The 25700-nt window shown below is 36.7% G+C and overlaps 1 protein-coding gene across 1 annotated transcript in view; it reads right to left on the bottom strand.

Annotated features, from left to right (window-relative positions):
• Window positions 1-25700, bottom strand: part of HBS1L (HBS1 like translational GTPase) — a 105974-nt gene that overhangs the window by 8617 nt on the left and 71657 nt on the right. Inside the window, exons 6-13 of the mRNA XM_014308905.1 lie at window positions 16726-16834; window positions 8294-8550; window positions 7660-7825; window positions 6492-6609; window positions 3758-3904; window positions 3043-3117; window positions 2202-2319; window positions 1948-2016 (exon numbers count right to left, since the gene is read on the bottom strand). Of these exons, the coding sequence (XP_014164380.1) occupies window positions 1948-2016; window positions 2202-2319; window positions 3043-3117; window positions 3758-3904; window positions 6492-6609; window positions 7660-7825; window positions 8294-8550; window positions 16726-16834 (1059 nt within the window). The remainder of the gene's footprint in view (window positions 1-1947; window positions 2017-2201; window positions 2320-3042; window positions 3118-3757; window positions 3905-6491; window positions 6610-7659; window positions 7826-8293; window positions 8551-16725; window positions 16835-25700) is intronic.

The following is a 25700-nucleotide window of genomic DNA, read 5'->3' as shown; positions in this document are numbered from 1 at the left end:
CTTGGGAAACCAATGTGGTCTTTGAAGCGTCACCAACGCCCATGCTGATTGCTTCCTGGAAAGTGTCAAGTTCTTTCAGATCCCCCTGAAATCAGTGTAAGTGCAAAATGGACAGTGGGAGACAGAATCAGGGCATAAAAAATGGCCCAATTTCTGAGCATCATGGTATTTGGGTTCTGCCAGGACATGCTCTTCGTACTCAGGATTTGGTTGGCGGACAAGGCATTTTAGGGTCAAACCAGTCATACACTAGACAGAATTACAATATGGTAAGTGGGGACTGATGCAGCAGCAAAGGGATTTACAGGGACCTATCAGATCAAGAGATAGTTAGCCTGGAGAGAATGAATATTAGGAGTACTGTGGAGGATAACAGCTAAAAGCTGGCTGAGGTAGGTGAATCATATGTGAGCAGCCTTAGTAGAGAAAGGGGTTTTCCAAACTATGTAGGAGTACACTCAGCACTCTCACTTTTTACGCACTTCTATGGACAGCTCCTCCTGAGCATGCACTGGTACTGGAACTGAGCTGAGAACAACTGCTGCTTCATGTACTTGTATCTGCAGCTACTTCCTCTGGTGGCATCAAAGCTGAATAAGTTTTGAGATCATAACATAAGAAAAAATAGTCTAAAAAAACACCTAAAAGGCCACATTTAGTGATAAACCCTTCATATGTAAATTGTGTCCCTTCCAAAGTCATATTTTTTGCATACTTTAGCAAAATAGATGTAGTCAAAATTGCTCATTTTGCAAAACTTTTCTCAATCAAAAAATGATTATTGCAGCTGAAAAGCTATGATATATTATTTTGAAAGATCTCAATCAATAATCCTAACACACTTTCCCACAGGTCATGAAATTAAAGAGGAAAAAAATAAACACAGAGATGGCATAGATGACAAAAACAGTGACATCACACCAGGGTAATTTCCCATGCAACTCTTCAATATTTAGCACTATGGCTTCAGTTAAATCAGCTAACTAAGGGCATGCACAATATCTAGTGTTTTCTCAAAGGCCCACAAGAAAATTGCACAAACCTGGTATTTCCAGGTTTATACTACTTACAATCAGTATTTCGATCTGATTTTTTTGTACTTCCCCTATAAACAGCCTAAATAGAAAGCAAAATTTCTTACAATATGAATTTCAATAATCATATTCGATTAGAAATATTTACAACAGTTCAATCATGCTGTCATTTGGTTTGCAACATTTCTCAAGGGACCTACAGAATGTTTCAAATGGGCTGAGTCTAGAAGCCTTATTTCTTCTAAGTTATCTGCAATTGAAAATGACTAAATGGAAAAAAAAATTAAGTTTACCATGAAAATCTTACAGGCTCAAGGCACTCTATTTCCACCAGACAATCAAAGTAAGAACTGGTTATAGTTCTTGCTGTTCCTATCTTTATTAATGCCAGAGAATAGCTCACTGCCTTAAATCTTTGGCTGGTTGTAACAGTCTCACCACCACCACCATTTTCTTCCACCTCATCTGTCCAAATTTTTATACAAAAATTAAGGAACATATCATTATTCACAACTACAACAACAAACAGAAAAGGAACAAGACAAACTTGTTTAAAATCTAGGACTGGAAAGCAAAAGAGCCCAAAGCCACACTCATAAGAAGTTCAAGAAATATTGATTTAGTCCAGCAGAACCAGTTTGGGAAAGTCCCACATTCTGTCCCACAGAACCATGAACTCATTACATAGACAAATAATTGGTCATGCAGACTAGCTTCCTTAATTTCTTTTCCAGGGTGTTTCACCTTCAGCAGTACTATTTAAAATTTGGCAAGGAATAAAACTTGAAAATGTCTTACTCTAGTCTAGGACTGCACATGAAGTTCCAACTTTAAGTCTTATTTTGACAGCATTTTTTAACACTTGTGTTAAATATTAGGGAAATTATGGTAAAAACACTATAAAACAACCAACCTTTAAAAACATCAGCAACACACAGTCTAAATGGTTTATCCACTGATCTCTGTGGTGGCTTGAAAGAATCTGCAAATAAATTGATAAGAATTTTTAGAATGTCTGTATATAATAACTATCTCAGCAACTTCTCTGTTAAGAGAAATTAATTATGCTGTATTTCATTGAGTTTGTCTCACATTTTACCCAAAATAAAAGTTTTAACACACACAGGACTAAGAGGTATTATTTTAAATGAGGAAAATTGCACTTACCAATTTGCTCCAACAAACACTTTCCTTTATACCATTGCGTGAGGTCACTCGACTGACCCCTTGTGACTAGATTTTCTCCACCAAGGCCACTTGTTGGGATATAGGCCACATCTGATTCCTAATAAAGAAAACAAACAGATGTGAAGCATACATTAACAACAGGACCTCCTAGCAGAAGTAAGAGGTGCATTTTTTTCAATGTCATGCATCTAAACTTTAAAAGAATAGTTGTCACATTTGTATTTCCCCTGGAGAAGGCAGGTTACTCATGGATCCATTTCCTTAGTGGTTACCTCTTGCCTGATCACTCTGCTCCAAGAAAGAGTTGGAGATAATTAAATATGACTGTATCAATGCTGACAACTAGAAACTGAGTTGAGGTAAAAAACTCCTCCATGTTTGACAGGAAAACTTTGGTTTGAATTGATGCTATATGCATAGGGATTGCAGGAAGACCACAGCCAGTCCAAATAAATAGTAGTTGGAACCCAGAAAACATGAGAAGAGGGTTCTCATGAACTCATAATCCACACTGATATCTGCTCCAGTAGGTAGCAGGCATCAGTGTCTGCTTTGTAGACAACAATCACAAGAAACTACAAGTGATCTGAGTACCCCAAAGCTTCAACAGACCTAAACAAAGATGATGACACAGAGAGTATTAAAGAACTGACTACCCTTACACAGGACTCAATATCACCCTACCAGGAACAAAAGGCATCGGCTACATTGTGTGCATGTAACAGTAGCAGGAAAGTGACACAAAATAACTTGACTGTAGGAAAAGCTCATCCCACCCAAATGCTTGAACAAAGCAACAAAGGCCTCACAAATATATTACCTTAAAGCCAGCTTGCTTAAGAAATTGGCCAAGCTTACTTGTAATTTCCTGAAATCTTTCCTGTTGCCAATTGACCTAAAATAAAGCACAGATTGTGATATAATAAAATTATAGATTTTTAACCATGCTTGAACATACAGCTGCATGTCATCAATTCTGTAGTAGAAACAGATGTGTATTTATAAACATGAGATTTCCAGGTGCATTCATACTTGAATGTATAAGAGCATACACATTAGCAATTACTGATCACAAACACCACTAAAATTGCAAGCCCTTTTAATTTCAACAGTAACTTTTTTTTAAGTTTACACAAAATTCAGGTTCAGTAAGATATATTCACTACAGGAGTAACTTAAAACATAAACAGAAACCTTTAACACGCTTTGCACATTTAAATAAAACTATTGAGGTCTTGACCTAAAAGACCACCAAGATGATCTTAGAGATTCCACTGAGATCGACTGTTATGTGAGATTTCCACAAGTACAAAAGGGACCCCTGCTCATTTTAGCACCAAACTTAATCTTCTGTGTACTTTGAAAATACACCCATAAATAAAAAGAATGGCTTTGTAAAGTCTAAACATAAGGGACAGAGCTGGAAAGCAAAGAAACAATGCTTTATTATAAGTTTCACAATACTGATTCTTAAACTTAATATCTACAAATCTAGATGGAAGTCCTTCACTTAAATCAAGAAACTAAACATGTACCTGGTCCATTTTATTGACTGCAACAGCCAACTGTGTCACTCCAAGAGAGCGCACTAATAATCCATGTTCTCGAGTTTGTCCACCTGTCTCAAATCCGGCCTCAAACTCTCCTCTGCTGGCATCCACAACCAAAATTGCCACATCGGCCTACATTATGAAGGAAAAAAAAAAGTGTTTAAGAGGTGGAAATAATCTGGGTAAATACCTCAATCAGTAACATTTCACACAAAATGTACTTTACACAGATGGAATTCTGATGTGCTCCAAATGTAATTGAAACTGCTCACTCCCATCAGTATCATACCCACTTTGGTGAGATATTATGGCATTATGTCATCTTATGTCACGAACCAGCACCTCCTGGTTAAACACAGGACAACTGTTGGTTTGGGGAACCTGTCCCCTTCAATCTACCCACTGTGGATGCTGCACAGATCTAAACAAAAGCTGCCAATGCTCAGAAGCTTTAGAACAATGTATGAGCACTATATCCAATTCTCTCTGCCTCAGTCTGTACACTGTCTTCTTAGTGAGAAGCTGCAAAAATTACAAATAAGCACCACATTATACAACCGGGACAACCAGTTGTACTGTACTGTTGACTGTATGCTTGATGTGAATGCTTCAGAGCCCACTCAACACACTGGAGCATGCCAAAATCACAAGGTGGCAAAAACGAAGTAGCCTATTTAATCACCCAGACAAACCTTCTGCCAAAGCATTAAGAGCAAACAGTCTACAACACTGCACAAAAGTCAGCATGTAAGCACTGGGAAAACACAGATCTTGCTGTTAGCCTTAAATGCTGCTAATATTTCTTGTACTTTTCCTGCTTTGGTAAGTAATTGCCAGTCAGATCATCATCATGTACTAAGTGATGGCAACAGATGTGAACAACAAAGGTACTGGTGTCAACAGGCAGGTGTAAGACAATGTCAGAGGACTGAGGAGATGGACATAATGGAAAGAGAGAAGAAAAAGTGGTACTTTTTCTCTTTCCTTAAATGCTTATGACTCAGAATTCCGGGAAAAGGAAGAGAGTCCTGATTCTGAACTTCCCTGGCCTCATCCTAGTCATGAAATCCCCAGAGCTCAGAGACAGCAAGAGTGTGAGAACAGGAAAAGGATAACTGATTAATTTCCTCAGAGTTCTCAGCCTCAGAAGTGCCTTGCAGTGAACTTCTCCTAAAAAAAAAAAGACATTCTGCATTTTCTAAATTATAAAAACAGTACCTCAAGGACTTACTGAATGTGTATCAAAGGCCAGATGGTGGCCTTGATATGGCTGATGTGCATTTTGCATAAGAGCAGTTGGGGGCTCACCTCCCAAAAGCATTCTCCACAATAAGAAGACACTAAAGCCATTTCCAGCCATTGCTTCAGCATTGAGCCTACCCTAACAGGCAACAGAAAGTTGCACAGTTTCAGTGATTCCTTAACAGGTTCCAGAACAGACCAGTCCCTCATCAGCCTGAGAGCTGGAACACAGAGATACCAAGCTTTATTCAGTCAGACCTGTCTTCTGATGAACTGATACAATTGCTGGGGGATCTGCAGCTCTTCTCTTAATACTCCTATCTGTGATACTTTTCCCCAAAAAGAAAAACTATTTAAACAACAATTGTAAAAAATAGCACATCTGAGTCAGTATTTTCCACTGCTCTGAAACCAAAGATTCACTTCTAATTTTAAAACTCATAAAATTGCTACAACACATATTCTGCCATATAGATGGTTTTATAAGAAATACACTATAATTTGCAAACTTCTGACTACTCTGCAGCCTACCCACTGGGTCACAAGGTCTGAATTCTCACCCAGGCTCTGCTTCAGAGCTAAAGCAGAACTTGGGACAAACCAGTCTTCCTACAGTGCAGTTCTCTATCTAAGATCACACTAGCAGTACTCATACAAGTACTCAACAAAGATCTTCAGATATAACCCATATTTCAGACAGCTATGACACAGACAAAGCAAAAACCTATATGCAGCTTAGCTTTAGGAAAAAAAAATTAAATCTCTACTATAGAGAATCAATTTTATTATTTAAAAAAGGGTACCTTTAAGTGAAAAAAAATCACTCTTTTTATATAATGTAACCATGTTATTTTTCCCCCATCTCTGAGGTATTACTTCCACAAATAATAATCTATAGGAGACTGGTAAGTGCCATACTGATTTCAATGGGTAGTGTCCAATGCTACTGACTTCACCTACTGTTCCTCAAACAAGTGGCATGCAGTCTCTGCAAATATCTTCTTGACAAGATAAATGCATTCTGTATAAACTTTGTTATCTGTTTTCCCATCCCCTACAAAATACACTGTAAAACAGAAAAATGTGTTTTGCTTGATCTATAAATCCTTTTTCTTTAAGCTCAAAATCACTTAAAATCTTCACCTACAATGTGACTTTCACAGAACTACTCATTGAGTAGCCATATATCACATCTGAATAGCTTTCAAAGCTCAAGTGTGGTTTTATCAAACTGCAACTTACTATTAAATTACTTGCATAATAAAACCTTCCTCCCAAACATTAGCATCAATAAAAAGCAGCTACCTTTAATGTTTAACAAACACATTCTTTTTTAAGTTTAGAAAATGCAAAGACATGTTAACACCATCAATGATTCCATTCCATTCCATCTTAGATTTTAAAATTAAAAAAAAATATTTAAGAAGAAGTTACAAATAATACTAATATTGGAAAAAGCCTTTTAGACCATCTTTACCTGTGCAGCTCCTGTGATCATATTTGGAATGAAGTCTTTGTGGCCTGGAGCATCCATCAGTGTAATTACTTTAGTTGGTGTCTCGAATTTGGTCATACCCACATCCATCGTCACTCCCCTTAAATAAAGCATACATGCAATGTATCATTAAAACTGCTTTAAAACTTCACAGAGACACGAAGTAAGCTATTAAAAACAGAACCATGAAATTATACCCTTCAAATCTTTCACTGATTTAGCCTTCACCATAGGGATACCTGTGTGTTGGAAGAGCAGACCTCTAGAGCTGCCTTTTACTAAATCCAGTTGTGAAGAAAAATACCCAGAATTCCAAGGACTACCATGCACCCTTAGACTGTGTCCCAACAAACACAGCAAAAACATGAAAATTGAACTGCATATTTAAATCACTACTAATTATACTTTTGATATTTAGTTCTTCAAAAAAAGGTGAGAGAAACATAGCTGAGCTTAAAAAAAATAGGTGGTATAGGACAATAGAGATACAGTTACACATTTGCAAAGATGCACAGGCAGAACTCCTGACTACCAAGGAAGGATCACAACACACTTGGACTCAGTTCCACATCTCGCTACCCTCCACATGTTCTGCATGACACACAGGATAGGATCCATCTCATCAAATGCAAACACCTACCATGCACATGTCTGCATCTGGGATAGTAATCTGCATCTCCCTCTACAGACAATCAAGACAGACAGGAACTTTCAAGGGACAAAACATCTTGTAGTAGAAGATACCTTTAGTATGCTGCTCCCAATCACCAAAAAATCCCAACAACAAAATAAGCCCCCCAAAATCCCAAACATTTACAGATGACTCCAGAAAGTCTTTTTTTAAAAATAAAAAACTCGGAGAAAAGGGAAAATAGAATCAAAAATCAATCAATCAAAAATACCAATTCAGAAAACTCACTTCTTCAATACAAAAATGCAATTTTAAATTTCATAGTTCAAATTAATAAAGGCCTTTTATAAAGCATACAAATATTGTTCATTCAATTAATTTGTAGATTTTATTTTAAAAGTAATGTAAGTCACATGTGATGAACTGACATTTCAATGCTTAGTTCATCAGACTAATATTTTCTCACAAATGCTGTTCTTTCACAGAAAAAAGGTAACTCCCATCAAAATGTGTTTCTACCTTTCTCTTTCTTCACCAGTTTCATCCAAGACCCATGCATAGGCAAATGAAGCTTTACCAGCCTTTTTAGATTCCTGTTCATATTTGTGCATAGTTCTTTTGTTCACATTTCCCAAAAGGTAGAGCAAATGACCCATTAAAGTACTTTTGCCTGCATCAACATGTCCTGTGGAAGAAAACAAATATTACAGCAATTTTATTCATTTATGCAATTTAGGTATAGCACAAGAAATATACTAAACATATGAACATCACATCCACTGATAATTCTTCTGTAATCCATACAACTTCATAATCCTGTGAGACAGAGACACAGGAAGAAGACAGGTTATTATAACAGCCAGTTAGCATGACAGCCATAGAGTACCTCCAAATTCATGCTAAAAAGAACATGCTGCAACAATGAAACCAAACCAAACATGTTCTGTATGCTCAAAGGGACTCTAAGTCAACCTCACTGTCCAAGTCAAAGACTTGTGAATGTACTCCCTCCAAAAAATGAAGAAGCATCTGAAAACAGTATGATATTCCTTTCCCTGGAGTGAGGACAGTTTTGCTTCTGTATCACTTCCAGATTCAATCAACACAGTTTTTAAACTTTATGTTTGTCAGAAATGTAATTTAACAGTATTACCTATTACCACCAAATTCAGCAGCTGCTTTCCTCCTTGTCTCTTCTCCAACTCTGCTTTCACATCTATTTGTGGTTTTGCCTTGCTTGACTTTTTTCCTGGAGTAGGCACCATATTCTGCTCTTCTGAAACCTGCACTACTTGGGATGAAGGAGTAGATTTTGAAACAGCCTCAAGCACTCCAGAAGCTACACTGGCATCTTCAGGTAGCAGTCCTTTCTGAGGTGTATTAGTGTGGCCATTTTCCTCAGCAATTGCACTAGGGGAAAAAGGAAAACACAAAGAATGCAAATGGCAAAGAAAACATAGAAAAAAGGGAGAGAAATTGAGTTTTCCATTCACTATCATGTAAGCCCCAAGGAGTATGTGATAAGCCCATTAAGGTGGAACTGATAAGCAGCTGGATAAAAACTGCACAGATACCAGCTCTGAACATCTTGTCTGAAAAGCAGCACTGTTTACAAAAGCAAGATAAGATGAAATCTTGTACAATATATGACACAGATAAACAAGGATAAACAAGCTTTCCATAGACCCTTCCTTTAACAGGAAGGGAAAGGACAATTATGCAGAACAGCCACAGAGCAGGTTTCCTCTGAACTAAGAGCCCAAGTCAACTTTGAAGCACAGACCCTGAAACAGTCTCCACGTACAGTACCTTTACTACAGTTCAACACAGTAATGCTTTATTCTGAGAACAGCAACATAACATAAAGAGTTGATATTAAGCACATGTAAGCTGCAATTTAAAGTGCAATGCTTATACAGAACTGTAATAGATAAGGTAAGATTTATCAATGTTGAAAAAAAATTGCTTCATGCATCTAACAAGACACCCGGGACTAAAGAGATTTGGATTCTCAAAGTCCATTTTTCTAACACCCTGTTCTCCTACAAATCACCATACTAATCCTAATGGTAAATAATCTCAAATATATTATTTTCTTACACTATCTCTTTTTATCTCCATTTTATAAATGAACATATTTTCCTGATTGACACAAGCTTTCTGAGAATATACAATATTATTCTTTATCTGTCATAGCAAAGATGATCACTAAAAACAAACACTAAGTAACCTTTTAAAGACAGCAAAAGCTTTCTTACTGCCTGATAGAGTTGCATGGTGAGGCATTAATGTAAGAAACAAGACTGTAACAGAAACAGTTATTACAGGTCTGCCAACATTCTGTCACAGCAAATGTCAATATACAAACCACTGATTATACAGAAAACTAAAATCCCTACAAAACACTATACTTAAAATTTTACCCAAGGGGAAGAAGCTTCTTCCCCTGGAAAACTGGAAATCCTTTCAAGTTCTGTACCATCATGCTGCAGACTGCTTTCTCTGGAACAGCTTCATGCAGGCTCTCAGTCAAGTGTTTCCACATCCACAGTGAAATTTTCACTCTTCATTTTCTGCTTACATGCCACAATAAACTACCCTGTTTTAATCTTTTCAACTTCTACAAACGAAACTATTTGTTTTGGTGCTTTAGAATCCCATGTTGTGACATCTCAGCTTTTATTTGACATTACTTCTCATTTTCTGTCTGCGTAGGAGTATTTGCATTGTGTTAGCCCCTTTCCATTACATAGATCTCACGGAACAATACAGCCTCAACAAGTTAGTCTACTAAAGAAAGCTGTTGAAGAGTCATGATCTAAAAAATTAAACATTATAAATGTTCAGATCAAACGCAAACTTAGCCTCTCATTACATCACTGAGTAACATGGGATATTTTATGGCTCCCCCTTCTTCCCCACAGTTTCAGAACCCACCTGTGTTATCAGTACTGCAGCCAACTGATTGATTTTGACACCTTTTCATAAGGCCCAAAGCCAAGTTTTTCTCCTCATTGTGAGACCAAAGCAAAAATTCCAACACTCATTTTTTTTGGCTACAAAACCCAAGGTCAGGTTCTTGCCTCAAGGCTGAATACCCAGGCTCTTTTTCCAAAACCCAAGGTCAGGTTCTTGCCTCAAGGCTGGATATCCAGGCATGCTTCCCAAATTAGCTAAGCAAACAACCTGGTTTATGCCAGTCATGATGTTTGCAGGGGTACAGATGGAACCTGTGCTTCTGCATAATGGACAGACAATTCTATACAAAGTCTATTTGATACTAAATAAAATACAGATGTATAAAGTCTATATATTTGTATTAAGTCTTTTCTAAAAAGAAGTCATTCTACAAAATATTCTAAACCATTTGTAGAAGGACAAGTTTCTATCAAATTACTGCCTTGGGTCACACAATCTTGACATTCTAGAATTCACACTACAAAGTCACTGTTCTGTATCACCAACCATCACCCCCACGTTACAGATAGCATTGCAGCTTGAAAAGCTGAATAACCTTGATAACACTTGATTCTTTAAACTAAAACAATAGTTGGTCATCACTGCTTTACATGTAGCAATGAAGAAAGTTGATTACACACAAATTATTCCACAGGGAAAAAAGTCACTACAACTATTTATGCTTTCTTTTACTGGAAAAGGTAAGTTCATTTCTATAAGGCTGAACAGAAAGCTCTGCCTTTAAAATTCCTTAAACGGTACATTATGTTTTAGCTGAAAATCTACTTTGGAATAGCAAAACAATTATTTTCTCCAATGTCTCTGCAGGAAAATTTTACCTCATGAAAACAGACCGGAAACAATCAAGTTGACAGAGGGTAAATATACAGAGAATTGTGGTAACTAAGTTTTCTACATATTGTAATAAGGTATTAAAAATCATCTGAATGATGTAAAGCATAACAAATAATTTTTGTCTCAATCATTTAAGAGAGCCTCATATATTTACAATTAATTTGCATTAGAAAACTTTCATCAATATTAAGACTCTTCCACCTCCTTCCCTTTCTTCAGGCAAACTTTAGTCTCAGCAAAATATCTAGCAGCATAATACCTAGCATGTACACACTGAAGTACCAGCACTAGTGCCAATATGCAAAGGTCACACTGAAATGCAAATATGGTATTTTACATTGGTATCAAGTTTTCTTCCTTGAAAGTCTAATATTTGAAGTTCTGGAGAAAACTATTTGTATAAGAAGTCATATCAAAACAGCCTTTACAGCTGGCAATAGTTTTCTCTCCTTCTCAGTGTATGCATTTCTTCCCAAACCAAATTTTCAAAAGTGAAAAAAAAAATAAAAGGCAGTTATTTAGATGAAGCTGAAGGTAATGTGACCCACAAACATAACTCTCACATTTTTCTATAGCTTTCCAAAATATATTCAAGCATTGTCACATCAGCCTATTAACAGACAAGAATGTATTTTCATAGAGAGGTTATTTGCAAGCCTATAAATATTATTTCAATAAACTAGGTAATGATTCTTTTTCTAATCCCAGATGCTAAGGTCTTCCTGCAGGCCAAAGCCTATGTCAGTAAGGATTCCCCAAAACAAGATGGATTTTGTGTGGTAGATTTCAAACTAATTACAGCATCTGAAAGAACCATGGTTTTTGCCAGAGACCAAGTACAGTCTCATTTCTATGTAGCTTTTATTGCAACCACCTGCCAAATAGCTTTTTTTTTAGGTGGTGCAAAGAAAAAGTGCTAGATACAAATGAAATTAGTGAAACAAAGCTACTTTTGCAACTTTTTCAAGAGTACAGTATTTGAAGAGTCAGTACGCTGCTAAAGTTTAAAAGTTTCAGATACTATGTTTTGGAAACCTGGAAACAACTTGTGCCACAATAAACTAGATTTGCCATTTCAGAGAAGAAACATCAGAATGGAGAGAGCATATGATCCACTTACAGAATATCCCTAATAACACAATTCAGCTTTTTGCTGACCCGTGTCAGGGAAAGGGAGAGCAAGTTTATTGCTAGGTACCTAAGCAGGAAAGCAGGCAGGTTAAATTCCAGTCTCATGGAAGTACATGAAGAGAAATGCAACAGTAAGATCCTGACAGTTAGTTATTATGCCTCATGGCAACCAGATGAGTAGCTTATTGAAAGCCTGATAACAGCTCAGAAAAATGCTAAGGAGCTCCACTTCTGGCAGTCAATAAACAAAAATGAATGACATTGGAAACGCTCTTCAGCTAGCCTCTTCCCACAAGGTTTTACAAAATTACTGAACTGAAAACCTCTGTCAGAAGGCAGAAGTGTGTCACTAGTGCAGGCAGTTGAGAGTATAACCAAGTCAACTGCACTAGAAAGCATCTTTGGTAGTAAAGTTCCAGCTCGGTCTGAGCCATGATGACCTACCATATGAAAAAAAAAAATTACTGGAGGAAGACCACTTCCTAAACCATTGCTTGCATCATTGTTTGAGGAGTTGATGGAACTCTACAAAGCAGTCTCAGTTTGCCAACTACTGCTATCTGGTAACATGGGGACATTGACTGATTATGTAAATCAACTTCTTTGAAAGGACAGAACTATTATGAACCTTGCATACACACTGAGATGATGTACTCAAGAAAGCTTGACCTTCAGCAATTCAGGCACAAATCTCAAAACAGCCTATCACAGAAAGCTTGACCTTCAGCAATTCAGGCACTAATCTCAAAACAGCCTCTTTTGGAAATCAGCAGAGAAACCAAAGCCTGGCAGGGACCAACATTTAGTCAAAATTAAAACTGCCAGGCCAGAAATTTCCTATGCTATCTCACCAACAAGGACCATAACAGTAAACTGAATAAAATATTACGGTTACATTACTGTTTTCTGGGGAATATTAATAAACACAGCATATGTTGTTATAAGACATGTTAGAAGGCATTCAATCTCCCACAAGTATTGAAAGGTTCACACCACCATGCATTCAAAGAGAAACCTGAAAGTTCATCTGCTCAATATTAACTCTTCAGAATTTAGCTTTTAAACATTATTTTCAATCTTCTAGTCTCGATGCTGGGTGAATTATTTTTACACAACCGACTCTTTTGGAGTACTTACAGTCATTACAGAAATATCTACATTTATTTCCCCTTTCAAAATTATTAATTACAAAATATTGGTCAGACTAGTTAAAATAATCAACCCTTTTTTGGTCACAACTTCTTCTGGCTTCCTTTATTTCTTAACAGAAAGAAAAACCCCAGTAGACAGTTTTGCTAGAGCAACAGTTTACCAGCAAACTCCATTTTCTGCAGACATGTCCACTAAGAATGTCCAGCAACAAAGGCAATCAATGCTCAAAGCTATTAATGACATCTAATAACCCATCCATTCCAAATAAGATTCACTGATCAATATGAGGTAATACCTCAAAACAAGACTGAATCATAGTCTGAATAGTTAGTCAAAGAATGGGGTTTTTTTGCTAATGCAAGGCTGCTGCTTTTAAAAACACGGTCCCAAAATTACCTTTAAGATCCCATATAGGTAACAACAAAAACTTGTTCATATGTAAAGTACAGTTTCCTTCTAATGGTATCTGCACCAGCACCATACAAATATTTTGGAGTATAAGTAGGGAGCAGAGTTACAGATGTTTTAGAATCCATTTAGAATGCTTTGAATAATTCATACTGGTGCTTTTGGTCAGTGACAAACTATATACTTTAAAAAAGCTGTATTATTATAAACACTCTGCAGTAAATTAACAATGAGACAAGAACATAATGAAGTTATAAAAAGGGTCAAAGGAACAAGTCTTTCTTAGGTGTTAATAAACACAGACTCTTTCTGTTCCTCAACAGGTTATCCTTATCCTACCATTAATCCAGAAGGTAACGGCAGAAGAAAAAAACTAACCCTAATACATTGAGGTGGAAGTTCATGTTTTGTTTTTCATGTTTAGAAATAGATGATTCTCTGCTTCTATGAAGTCAATGTCATAGGCCTTGGCAGTGCCTCCACAGCAGTCTGTTACACAAAAGAAGAAAGGAGGCCCTCATCAGACTCCTTGAAGAAGGGGTCTTTAAGACATGCAGACAACTTTACCATTTAAATTGTATCTTCTTCCATATTCATTGATTGGCTGTGCTCCAAATCTCATGCTCTTTTACAAATCATTCCACTTCTTACCTATTCCTCCCACTTAAAGCTAAACACCTTAAGTATATCCAAGTTCAACAGTAAAAAGAAGTTTGCTTTCAATTATTATTTCAGCAGTACCAGTGAGATGAATTAAAAACCATCTTCACAATCACAGAATGACAGAATAGTTTAGGTTAGAAGGGGACTTTTAAGGTTATCTAGTTCAACCCCCCTGCAATGAGCAGGGACATCTTCAACTAGATCAGGTTGCTCAGAGCCTGGTCCAGTCTGATTTTGAAAGTTTCCATGAGTGGAGCATCCACCACCTCTTTGGGGACTCTGTTCCAGTGTTTTAACATCCTCACTGTAAAAATCTTCCTTACATACGACCTAGACTCTCTTGCAGTCTAAAACCATCACACCCTTTGCCCTGACAGAACAAGCCCTCCTGAAGTGTCTGTCCCCATTTTTCTTATACACCTCCTTTAGCTACTGGAAAGCTGCAATGAGGTCACTCCAAAGCATTCCCATCTTCAGGATGAACAACCCCAGCTTTCTAAGGCTGTCTTCACAGGAGAGGTGCTTCATCCCTGTAATAATCTTGGTGGCCCCCTCAGGGCCCACTCCAACAGGTCCATGTCTTTCCTGTGCTGAAAACCCCAGAACTGAATGCAGCACTCCAGACAGGGTCTCACAAGAGCAACATTAAGGATGTATGTAGAGGATTTACCCACAGGTCCTGAAGGTGTAATCTTTTTTCTGCCACTGAACTGTAAGCAAGCATGATACCAGCCACATCAGTGACCTTGAAAAGAAGCAGAATGGCTGAGAACCATGTTGGAGACAACCACCTTTGATCAGAGACTGAGTCATCACTAGCCTATCCAAGGATTACTTAAGTCTCAGATGAGGAAGCATTCTTCTTATCTCCTCCTTCCCTGTGGAGCAGGCACACATGCTAAGTATCAGAGACACAAAATTCTGTACTTGCTCTTTTTTAGAAACAAACATTTTAAATAGCCATTATTAGAGATTAAAAGAAAAAAATCAATCACAACTACATAAAATCAGCTAGCAGATCTTCTTCACTCATTTAATATTCCTTTCTTTTTCTAAACTTCTATCCAAATGAAATTACTACATAGAAGTCCCCATGAAAAACTCCAACTTATAAGAAGTTTAATAAGAACAAAAGAGATGAAGGTACCTGGAACTTCATGAGTCCAGTTTTCAAATCCAGAGCCACTGATTAGTAGACAGCAAGTGAAAAAAAAATTAGGCTTCCTTTATAGATAGCAATTCTCAAACAGTACAGACAAAATATTTTGAAAGACCCAGAAATTTTTCATTTGGAGCTTATTGCATCTAAGGAGATCGAATGAAGGTGATGTCTTTTAGCAATGATATTTGGTAGCATAAACGAATAATGACATCAGTTTCACACCTTGTAGTAAATGTGCTTAAGTAGATGAAACTGCTTGCTTTCCACTCAGTTATCAAACATGCACAAGATACTGTAAGATAAAGACTATGCTGCCCTCTTACTTCCAAGAATGCTTTCCAGATCAGAATTACAAACACTGCAGGATGAGGTTGCGATGTTGACACTTACACTTGAGAATTTTTTGACCTCAGGATGAACTGTGGAATTTCTTGCCACAGATTAGATAGCTATTGTAAGACTGGATTCAAAACAGAATAAGGGTACCTAAGTAAGAAAAATATATTAACCATTCTTAATAGAAATAGACAAAACGAAAAAATAAATAAAAATTATGGGGAACCACAGAACACTACACCATGATATGTCATGGACCATATTCCCAACATACATGCTGTGTTCTTGTATATTTCTTTAACTATTCACTGCTGGCTATTGCTGTAGGTAGACTCTGATTCAGATGTCTGTCTTCTTGCTCTCATGAGACATCCCCCTTAACAGTTCCACGTCAGGATAAAATTAGAAGCACTAATTTAGCTATAGCACAAGTAGGACCAAACTCTACAACAGTTGTACCCTGGACACCTGTTAAAGTTAATAAAAGCTGCAGAGGAAGGCATGGTTTAGCCCTAAGTGATTGTTTTCCCCATCAACTATTCTTAAATACTTTACTTCCTTTGAAGAACAAGCAATTACAGTTAAGATTTATTGATTTCATAATTCCACTTAGAGAACTAAATTTAAAATAAACGAACACCAAGAAAGTTCAGTATTCTATGAAGCGGATGTTTAAATAATCTGACTACCTGATATCTCTATGCACTATTCATAGTGAAAGGATTTGTTAAATTCAAAACGTGAGGTACCATCTTCTGAAAGTAATTCTGAGTCAAACAAGAAGCTGAGATGGTTAGTTCTGAAGAGTGACACTAAAACTGCTGTGAAAAATAGAAAAAAAAAAAAGAAAACTTGCTACAGGTGCATCAGTCTGAAAGAAGAGCTGCTGATGTACCTTGATGTATGAGGGCTTGGCTTACCATGGAACTTCAAATCCCATAGATTGTTTCTTTCCGGACACTGTCATTTTGGCAATTTTTGGCACAATTTCAGATTCCATTCTGGCTGACTGGGAATCCCTTGTTTTTCCTAGTAATAGACAAAAAGTAAGTTTGAACTTAAGGTTGTGACTAACAGGTATTAAATATAAAGTTTAACAAGTTCCATTACTTCTCTCCAACCCAACAATACCAGTCCTTTGTGACCAACACTCACATTTCAGTGTCTTATCTGCATATATTACATATTTAATCATATAATCTACAGTTAGATCTATTGTGAAAATCTCACCTCTATCTCCAAGCATTCACATGACACCTACACTAGGCAAGAACTTTACTAGAAGCAGCTCTGCAGGGTGCCAGATGCATTTCATGCAACACGAGATAAAGAAAGAGTTTGCAGCTGCTCACTAGATGATTGGATTAATTCTTCTTTAGAGTTTTTCTTTTGCCTTAATAGCTAACATTGTAAAGCAAAAAAAAAAAGTCCAACTCAGAGAATGCTAGCAGCAGCACCAGCTATGTGTGGGCTGCAAGGCCTTCCCCGAAACCTGAAAACAGAGTTGTCTCATACTGAATTACACTCAAGAAGCCAAGCAATACTCCAAAGCTAGCTAATTTCAAGGTTATTTAGAAGTAATTACCAGAACTGAGTAACTTAATTGCTTAAAGGTATTAACTTTTACCATAACTTAAATGAAAACATAATTAAAGTTCATTCTTAGTTCTGTGAAACTAGTTGCACAACTAATAGCACTATTAGTTTCTTATCAAGCTATAAAAAAAAGCTCTATAAAGCTGTAAAAACAACCCCTCTACTCTGCAAAGGAGCGTTTATATAAAAGAAGTAAACTAGACATTTTCTTTGCACAGTTCCCTTGTTATTATTTTAGGATCCCTTCTTCCTTCAAGGAAAAAAACTTCCTGTATTACAGCATTTGTGACAGCTGCTGCACATTGTGTTCTGAAGGATGTTACACACATGACAAAGCAAAAAAATAATCCAAATTCAGAATTAAGCTGCACTTTCTAAACATGCTTTACCTACAAGTGTATCTGAAAACTAGAAAAATGCCACAACTCTCTCGGTATTGGACCAATTTGGGCAATCAAGAGCCAAGTGAATACCAAGTTACTCTTTCAAGTATTTTAGATACACTACATTAGGATGAACTATTGGAGCCATTTGGCCTTACTCATTTATGTTAATGCTGCACTTCCTTCTAAAGCACAACAGCTACACCTTTAAACCACAAGATCAAATTGGTTTGTAAGTTACATAAATGATTGCGGTCAAGGCTGCTGAAGATTTCAGGCAAGGAAGCAGAATACCACAGACATGTCTACAACAGCAAACCAAAAAAGCAAACAATCACAATACAGATGGAGACATTCTTATTTATCTGATGACTTGGTCTTCAATTCCCTCATTTGTCTTATCTGCTGATACTCATTTTATTTATATGCCACCTGCAGATCTCTGCAAGAAGTCGTCTGTATGTGGTTCATGAATAGTTGCATACAAATAAGAAACAAAATTAGGAGAAATAATTCTCAGAAAATACCATGTTTGAAATCTGGCTACAAGGAACTAATAATTACAAATAACACAATTAAACTGAAATGAGACCAGTCAAAACAAAAGACAATCATTAGTAGTATAAAACTTGAAAATAATTTGCAATCTATTGGCCCAAAAGTCAAAGGTTTTACAAAACACATCTTTTCTAATCAATTCCAAAATCAGCTTTACTCTGCACAAAAAATGCTGTAGTGTTTGACACAGACTCAAAGTTAAATTGTACACAGAGACTTAACACATTCAACAAATGGAGTATTTGAGAAAGAAGAAAAAACTTTAAAACTAGATATTAGGAAACACTAAGTTGAAAGAAGATACAAAACTAAAATCACAAAGAACAAGAGAAAGTAAAATAATAATCCATTAAAGCTGACAGTTTGAGTAGTTCTTTATTTATACATACTTTAGTTTTATAAGTAACAATAACAATAATAAATAATTATATAAATAAATAAATACTAAAGCATAGGCGGAGCAAGGAAGCAGACTGGGATAATATAAAGACAAATCAAACCATAGAAATAATCCAAGAACGGCGACATTCATCCAGATGAAAAGGCAAGGCAAGAATTATTCATAACACTACTGATAGAAGCATCAAATACAATTTTCAGCCTTCAATGTTTTTATAACCAAGTACAATAAAATCAAGCAGAACATTTGAGATAAGGACCAAGTCTGTCTTTTATGCATTGCAGGCGCCATTAAAGATTAATAATTATGGCTTCATTACAAAGGACAGAAGGCTGGGAAAGGAGTATACTTTACTATCTAATCTATAGGGAACCGGAGAAAACTGCATGATAAATTCTTATCTGCTCCACCAGGCAAAGCAAAAGCTATTCGGCACTTAACAGATTGCATGCAAATCCTTAAATTGCACCTTGGAACTAAAAGGAAGTCAATGCACAAAGCTGATATAATTCTTAAAACACTTCTTAATCTACGAGCAGGGTACCCTATGGCAGCTGAAGCGTACTACAAACCCAGAAAAAACATAGGAACAGTAATACCAATCTGATTGGGACAAGAGCTGCTGTGGAAAATCAGCTTCTGAAGGGAAAGGATTACAAGGATATACAGATTTTTACCAAGAAGGCCTTCATAAACTTCTTGATACCTACTGCCATTTGGACATTCTCAAACACATACCTAGGTAAATCAATGGCAATAAGTTTCCTAAATCACGAGTACAGATAAAATAAAAACAGATACATCTTTCACATACTCCAAAAGAAGTCCCAATACTTCATTACATTTCACTACTCTAAGCATTGCAAGAAATAAATCTAAGTGTATCCCTACAAGTAAATGCACTGATTGACATAACACTAGAAAAATTAAAAAATTTTCCTTCCACACAAACACATAGTATACATTTATAAATCATAAAAATTAAAGCTGAAAATAAAAAAGTAAAATCTTAAAGGCTCATCAGCATGATAGTTCTCACAATTCAGAATGTTCAGAACCCCGAACTTCTAGCCTATTTTAAGCAAAGTAGCTTCCAGAGAGGTATTTGGTACTTAGACTGCACTGACATCAGAGTACGTAGGCTAAAGCACACTGTACCTACAAGTCAAACACTACTACAAAACTAAAAGTGTATTGATGAACCTTGTCTCAGTATTAAACTGGGATCAGCCTAACTCCAAAGGGAACAGACAGGCCTGCACTGCCATTACTCCAATACAACTGGAGTATACGACACTTTGACAAAGTCCTCTTCTATTATTCTTAGCTGTGTTTTCACCTTTCCTGTGACTGCCAGTTGGTCTTCTGACTTAACTCAAAAGTCTGTTAAGACTTACTCAAAAAGTATTACTAATGACACCTGATATAACTTCAAAATTGTTAGCAATACAATCCCAAAATCTGATGGCACAATAAACTACCTGCAGGCTGATAAATATGATGATGACATAGACAAAAATATATGTGGGAAGGAAGTAAAACATTGGGATAGTCTTTAAAAATTAATACAGTCTTTCTAGATGTTCAAGATGGAATAGTAGAAGTATATAGATTTAGTCAACCACCTCCCTTTACTGTGAGCAACTCCCTCTGGATTCCTTTTCTGAAACTGGTCGTAAGCAGTACCTGTAGAAGATCTGTACAAACAAATCAAAAGATTACTCTGGCTACATTATCAAACATAACAGGCTTGATAAGTCCTTTTTTCAATATTGATACTTAACACTGAAAGTAACAGGAAAATAAAAATCAATCTTTTCTCTAATTCTGTTGGAGGTATGGAAGGTTTCAGTAAATGGAAGAGTTGATTGACAGTATAGTCTGTTTCCAGGTAGTTTAGAAGTGAATGAAAAGAGGAATCTGTTAAACAGCCACTCTCTCAAGAAAGACACGTTGATACCAAATGGATATTGGCATATTTGGAGAAATGTACACTTGCACTGGGTATTTAAATCCACGCTTTGTCCAGATGACCATATCTTTCCAATAGCTGTAACAAAATGCCACTATACACAGAAGCTTCTCCTCCCAAGTAGTCTTTCACTCACCCAACACTAAATTGGCACTTAAACTCTACACTCAACCAGCCCACTGCAGAGAAGCCTGTTTCTGATACAATGAACTAGAACGTTTCAAGTGCCTGAATTCAGCTTGAAAAACAAAGACAAATGTCAAGACAGGCATGTCTTGAGCTTATGCTTTTCCAGATGGCAATTCCATTTAAATAAATCCATGTCTACTCACAAACCAACTACTAGTGGTACATAAGCACTGGCAAAGGATCACACCTTCAAGGAAATTACGTTCCAATTAACTGTAGGCAACTTGCTGTTAGTTTTTCACTTGCATGCTTTTGACATTTTTATTGGTTATACTGATTCTTCTCTTTTCAAAATTGGATGTGCACTTGAAGGCAGCTGCATACTATTTCAATTTTGAATGGGGATGAGAATCTTACATTTAACTGACACTTGATAGGCAGAATAAAGTTACTTAAGCAGGTCCTCCTAATGCTGTCTAAGCCAGCACTGCCATGAGAAAAACACACACATGCAACACCATGCTTTCTAATCTACAAGACACGGTTTGCATCCTTTCCTCTGCTACAGACTTTCTATATAACCACAAACAAGTCACTTACACCTCTGTCTGCTCATTGCACAGCAATAGCCACCAATTACATAAAAGAAAACAGGGCACTGGTTTTGTGCACCATGTCATGAGAAACAGTTCTGTCTGAAAAGCAGAATTAATAACCAAGGCTCCTCTCAAGATAACACACTTCCCCTTCCTATATGCTCTGCTATGATTTTAAACTAATTTTAAGACCCTGTATTTGTGAAAATATTTCAAATATGGACTACACATGAGTGAGTCAACCAGATGTAGACACCCACACAATTACACACAATTTCATGCTCAGAACCATGTATCACCTGTTTGACCACATATATCTGGGTTTATATTAATATCTAATAAATCCATCCTGTCACACAACCCATCTGAAAAGCTTCAAACTGTTTACATTTTTCTATTTATGCAACAAATCTCATGAGCTTTAAGCCATTAATTTTTTATTTGCCTTTAAAACAGTAGAATTTTTTTTAACTCTTCAAATGTCAAAGCACATGGAAAAAAATAACAAAGAAATATCAAAACCTGTCAAATTAGAGATATGCTACTGAAAATAATTTGTTTTGGTTTCATAATTAAACTGAATTATTTTACACTCATGATGTCTACAAAATGCTGTAGGATATAGTGGTAACTTGCAGTTAGTTAAGTTTGCACTGGGATACAGTACACTATCATCAGTAGCATTGGTACTGTGTATTAGTATTATCAACATATCAGAACTCTGAGAACACTGTCAGAAGTCCAAGCCTCTTACCAATGTACCACCAGTACAGAATATGACTACAGAACTCAGAACATCCCAGATTTCCTAAATTTAGACAGCTTCATAACCTTTAAAACATTCTGCCTGCATATAATTTGCTGTGCACCATCTCTATAGGTCATCGATTAAATGTATTTTGATGCAACAGCAGTGATAAAGTCTGCATGTGTGAGAACGTCAACTTACAGAATTCCTTCCATATGCAAACTTTAGTACTTAAATCGCACTGGTTCAAAACAGCCACTTTTAGAAAACCACATGACATTATGCTACCGTAAAGTGCAACATACAAGTGGATGCTACTGAACATCCACAGCACTTCCAAAAACAATGGAACAGTCCAAAATAATAGAAAAGACAACTTGCTAAGTCACCACCCAGTGAATGAGACACAGCCATTCGAAAGATACTGAAAACAATTCTCCAAACAAGAACTCTGAACTTTTTCTTTTTAAAAGAAAGGTTATTTCCTAATAGAAACCACAGTCAGGGGATTTCCAGGTAACTTGGTCTCATTGCTATAACTATTACCTTCTCTGCAAAGTTTCAGAGGGTGAATATGAATTTGTTTTTCATGTAACTCAGAGTAGGCATTTTCACTGAAAAATGCTGAAAATAAAAATGTTCACTTGCACCTAACTACAAGAATTTTTTTGGTTTGTTCTTAAGGTATGATACAACAAGAGGGAAGAGAGATACAGCAGGTTCTTGAGTGGTGATATTCCTGAGTCTGTTCATCATGGACCAGTTTTCTGGGATCCACAACACACAAACAGCACAACTTGCTATCCCGAGACTGAAGTTCCAGAAAAGTTTGCTTCACTACATGCAGCTGCAACAACTGTGTGTGCAGCAGCCACAGTCAGAAGGGCTGGCAGCCTGCTACAGCCAGCTGGCACTCCTCACCTCTCTGGCTTTACTTTCAATGTTTGCAGTTTTCAGCAAGTTGACATCACTAGGCCAAAAATTAATTTGTTCAAGTGAGGCTCCTGCCTGAGTTGACCTTTTTTTTTTTTTTTACTTCCAAACAGGGTGAACAAACAAAGTGGAAGATAAAAGACAGAACAGAAGGTTTTTAAAAATGGCACCTAAGGAAGGTATTATTTGCATAAACTAAATCCATCAAGTGACCTTTCCACATTCTGAGAATCCACTTGATTTTGCCTTAGCAAACAGTTTGCACATGTTGTTATGGATTAAGTTTTAAAAATGAAATCCCTAAAACACTTCATCAACATTCAGTATGTCGCTGCTAAAACTGTTTTTGTCCAGGCAGGACACAACAGTGTCACCTGAACTCAAATTCTACCTCTCCTGTCTCCACAGTTTCCTACCACAGCAATAAAATGGAGGCATAAATTTGTCCTGGATACATCATAAAAACAAACAAAACTGGAGGGCAAGAGAAGAGAACCATATAGTGAGAACTGGCAAGGAGTAAGACACACAGATTATTAAGAACAGATGAAGACTAGAAGAATGAAAATCAGTCAAGCAGAGAAGATGAGAGAGAGTGATAGAGTGAGCATGAAAAAAACCAAACGACAGTATTAGTGAATAACCCAACTTGAGGAAGAATTGTGTATAAGGAGAAAGTAAGAGGCCATATACTCAATGACAAGCAAAGCTAAACATGAACAAAGGAAGCAGAAAATGAGCAGAACTGAAGGCAAATGCAAAGTATGTCTGGAAAAGAGCAAACATGGAAAATAATAATGGCCAATTATTGGAAAAATAGGTAGGAAACTGGGAATTGCTAGATAAGGAGTTTGAAATTATGAAGTAGAAAAAAATGGAACTGCAATAAAAAACGTGAAATGACATCAGGAAATAAACACTGTGTTTAGGGCACAAAGACAAATTCAACAAAAAAATTGAACACAACTGAATAAGTTAGAGGATTAGAAGGACACAGACATGGATGTTAGATGAGGTTGAAGTGGATGGAGTGGAATGTGTTATGACAAGACAACAACACATTTTCTTTCCTGTCTGAAACATAGCCAAAATTTCTGGAGTCTCACCATGTCTCTCGCCATCAATACTACCTCCCTGAATGAAGCCAAATGATACAGAATCCAGCAGTCAGTTACAGCTGCACTCTCTTGCTCTTCACACCTGAAACATCTTCCTGTGACAATTTTCTGGCCATCAGGACTTACTTAATTTACACATAGTCAAGCCTGTAAGCAGCACAAAATTAATGTTACCTATTAAAACTATTTTTTCCAAGTGACTCCTTACTGCAATCATTCCATCGAATGGTGCACATTTCATTTAGAATATCTAATGTTGCCAGAAACACATCTCAGGGAACAATGTATATTTTTATAGAAAATATTTTACTCATGTCTATTACTACTAGGAGCTTTCAGCATTTTCACAACTTAATCTTGTATGTCTCAATATTTGGATGCTTAAATCAACATTCCAATTTTTATGAAATTATGTTTAGGCAACACACAACAGCAAAGAAATGCACAGACCAGCTCTATATGTAGACCATTGGTATAGTCTTTCCAGAAATATGGATAATTAGTCTGTTTTGCATTCATGGTTCATCTGTTAGGAGAAAGACAGGCACTGATGCTATAGCAAAACTCTTAAGATTTCCAGTTTCACTAAGCCAACACCTCCCCTGTAAAAGAACGGAGGAGCTCTCCTGCGCAGAGGGCAGACTGGGGGGTGGTGCGTGTTTTCCTTTCGAGAGAACCCGAACATCAGCTGTCTCCTTTTGATGTTTCCGACATGTAAAGGTCCAATAGGAACTCAACTACCAAAACAGCAACTTTCTCATCCACCAAGTTTTTCAAAAGGATGTCCCTGTGATATTTCTCATACCTACTGCTTATAGTTCAATGGACTAAAATTCAGTCCTTCACATGACCGTAACTCAGCACAACTCATCCTGTAACTACTGAAACCCAATTTGCGGGAGGTGTATTGCTCTGCATTCTAGAAATGCCAACGATACCCATTCTCAATCTGTAACTGAAGCTATAATCTCCTGTAAAAATAATTTATTAGATATTTGCAGTTGTTCTGTAACAGCACCTTTAGTCTCCCCCAGATACACAACCATAAGTCGTTGGTGGTGTTTTCTAACTCAACGAATTTTTCTTAAATGACTGTGAATTGTCTTTCACTGAGATTTACAAAAAGCTCAGTCTGATATTTCTGAAGTGCAACTTCCAACCATAAATGGTCATGTAAAGAGCAGAGTCAGCACTATGGGCAGGATAACCCTAAAAAGATATTCCCTTTAGTCAGTCACTTAATTGAACAGAACACAGAGTCCATGCAAATTACCAGAATTTCTGTTAAACCTTGGCCCAAAATGAGTATGTAAAACTGAAAGTACAGTATGTACATTCTATTACAATTATATCAAATTTCCAAAAATAACAAATAGCAATTTCAGGTTTAGTTCATAACTAATGTTATAATGCCAGAGGATGGTGCTATTTGCACATCATTCAGATAATTCAGTAACATCAT

The sequence above is a fragment of the Geospiza fortis genome, unplaced genomic scaffold (assembly GCF_000277835.1).
Source record: "Geospiza fortis unplaced genomic scaffold, GeoFor_1.0 scaffold217, whole genome shotgun sequence".
Classification (NCBI taxonomy): Eukaryota; Metazoa; Chordata; class Aves; order Passeriformes; family Thraupidae; genus Geospiza; species Geospiza fortis.
This window is presented reverse-complemented; position numbering and strand designations above follow the sequence as displayed.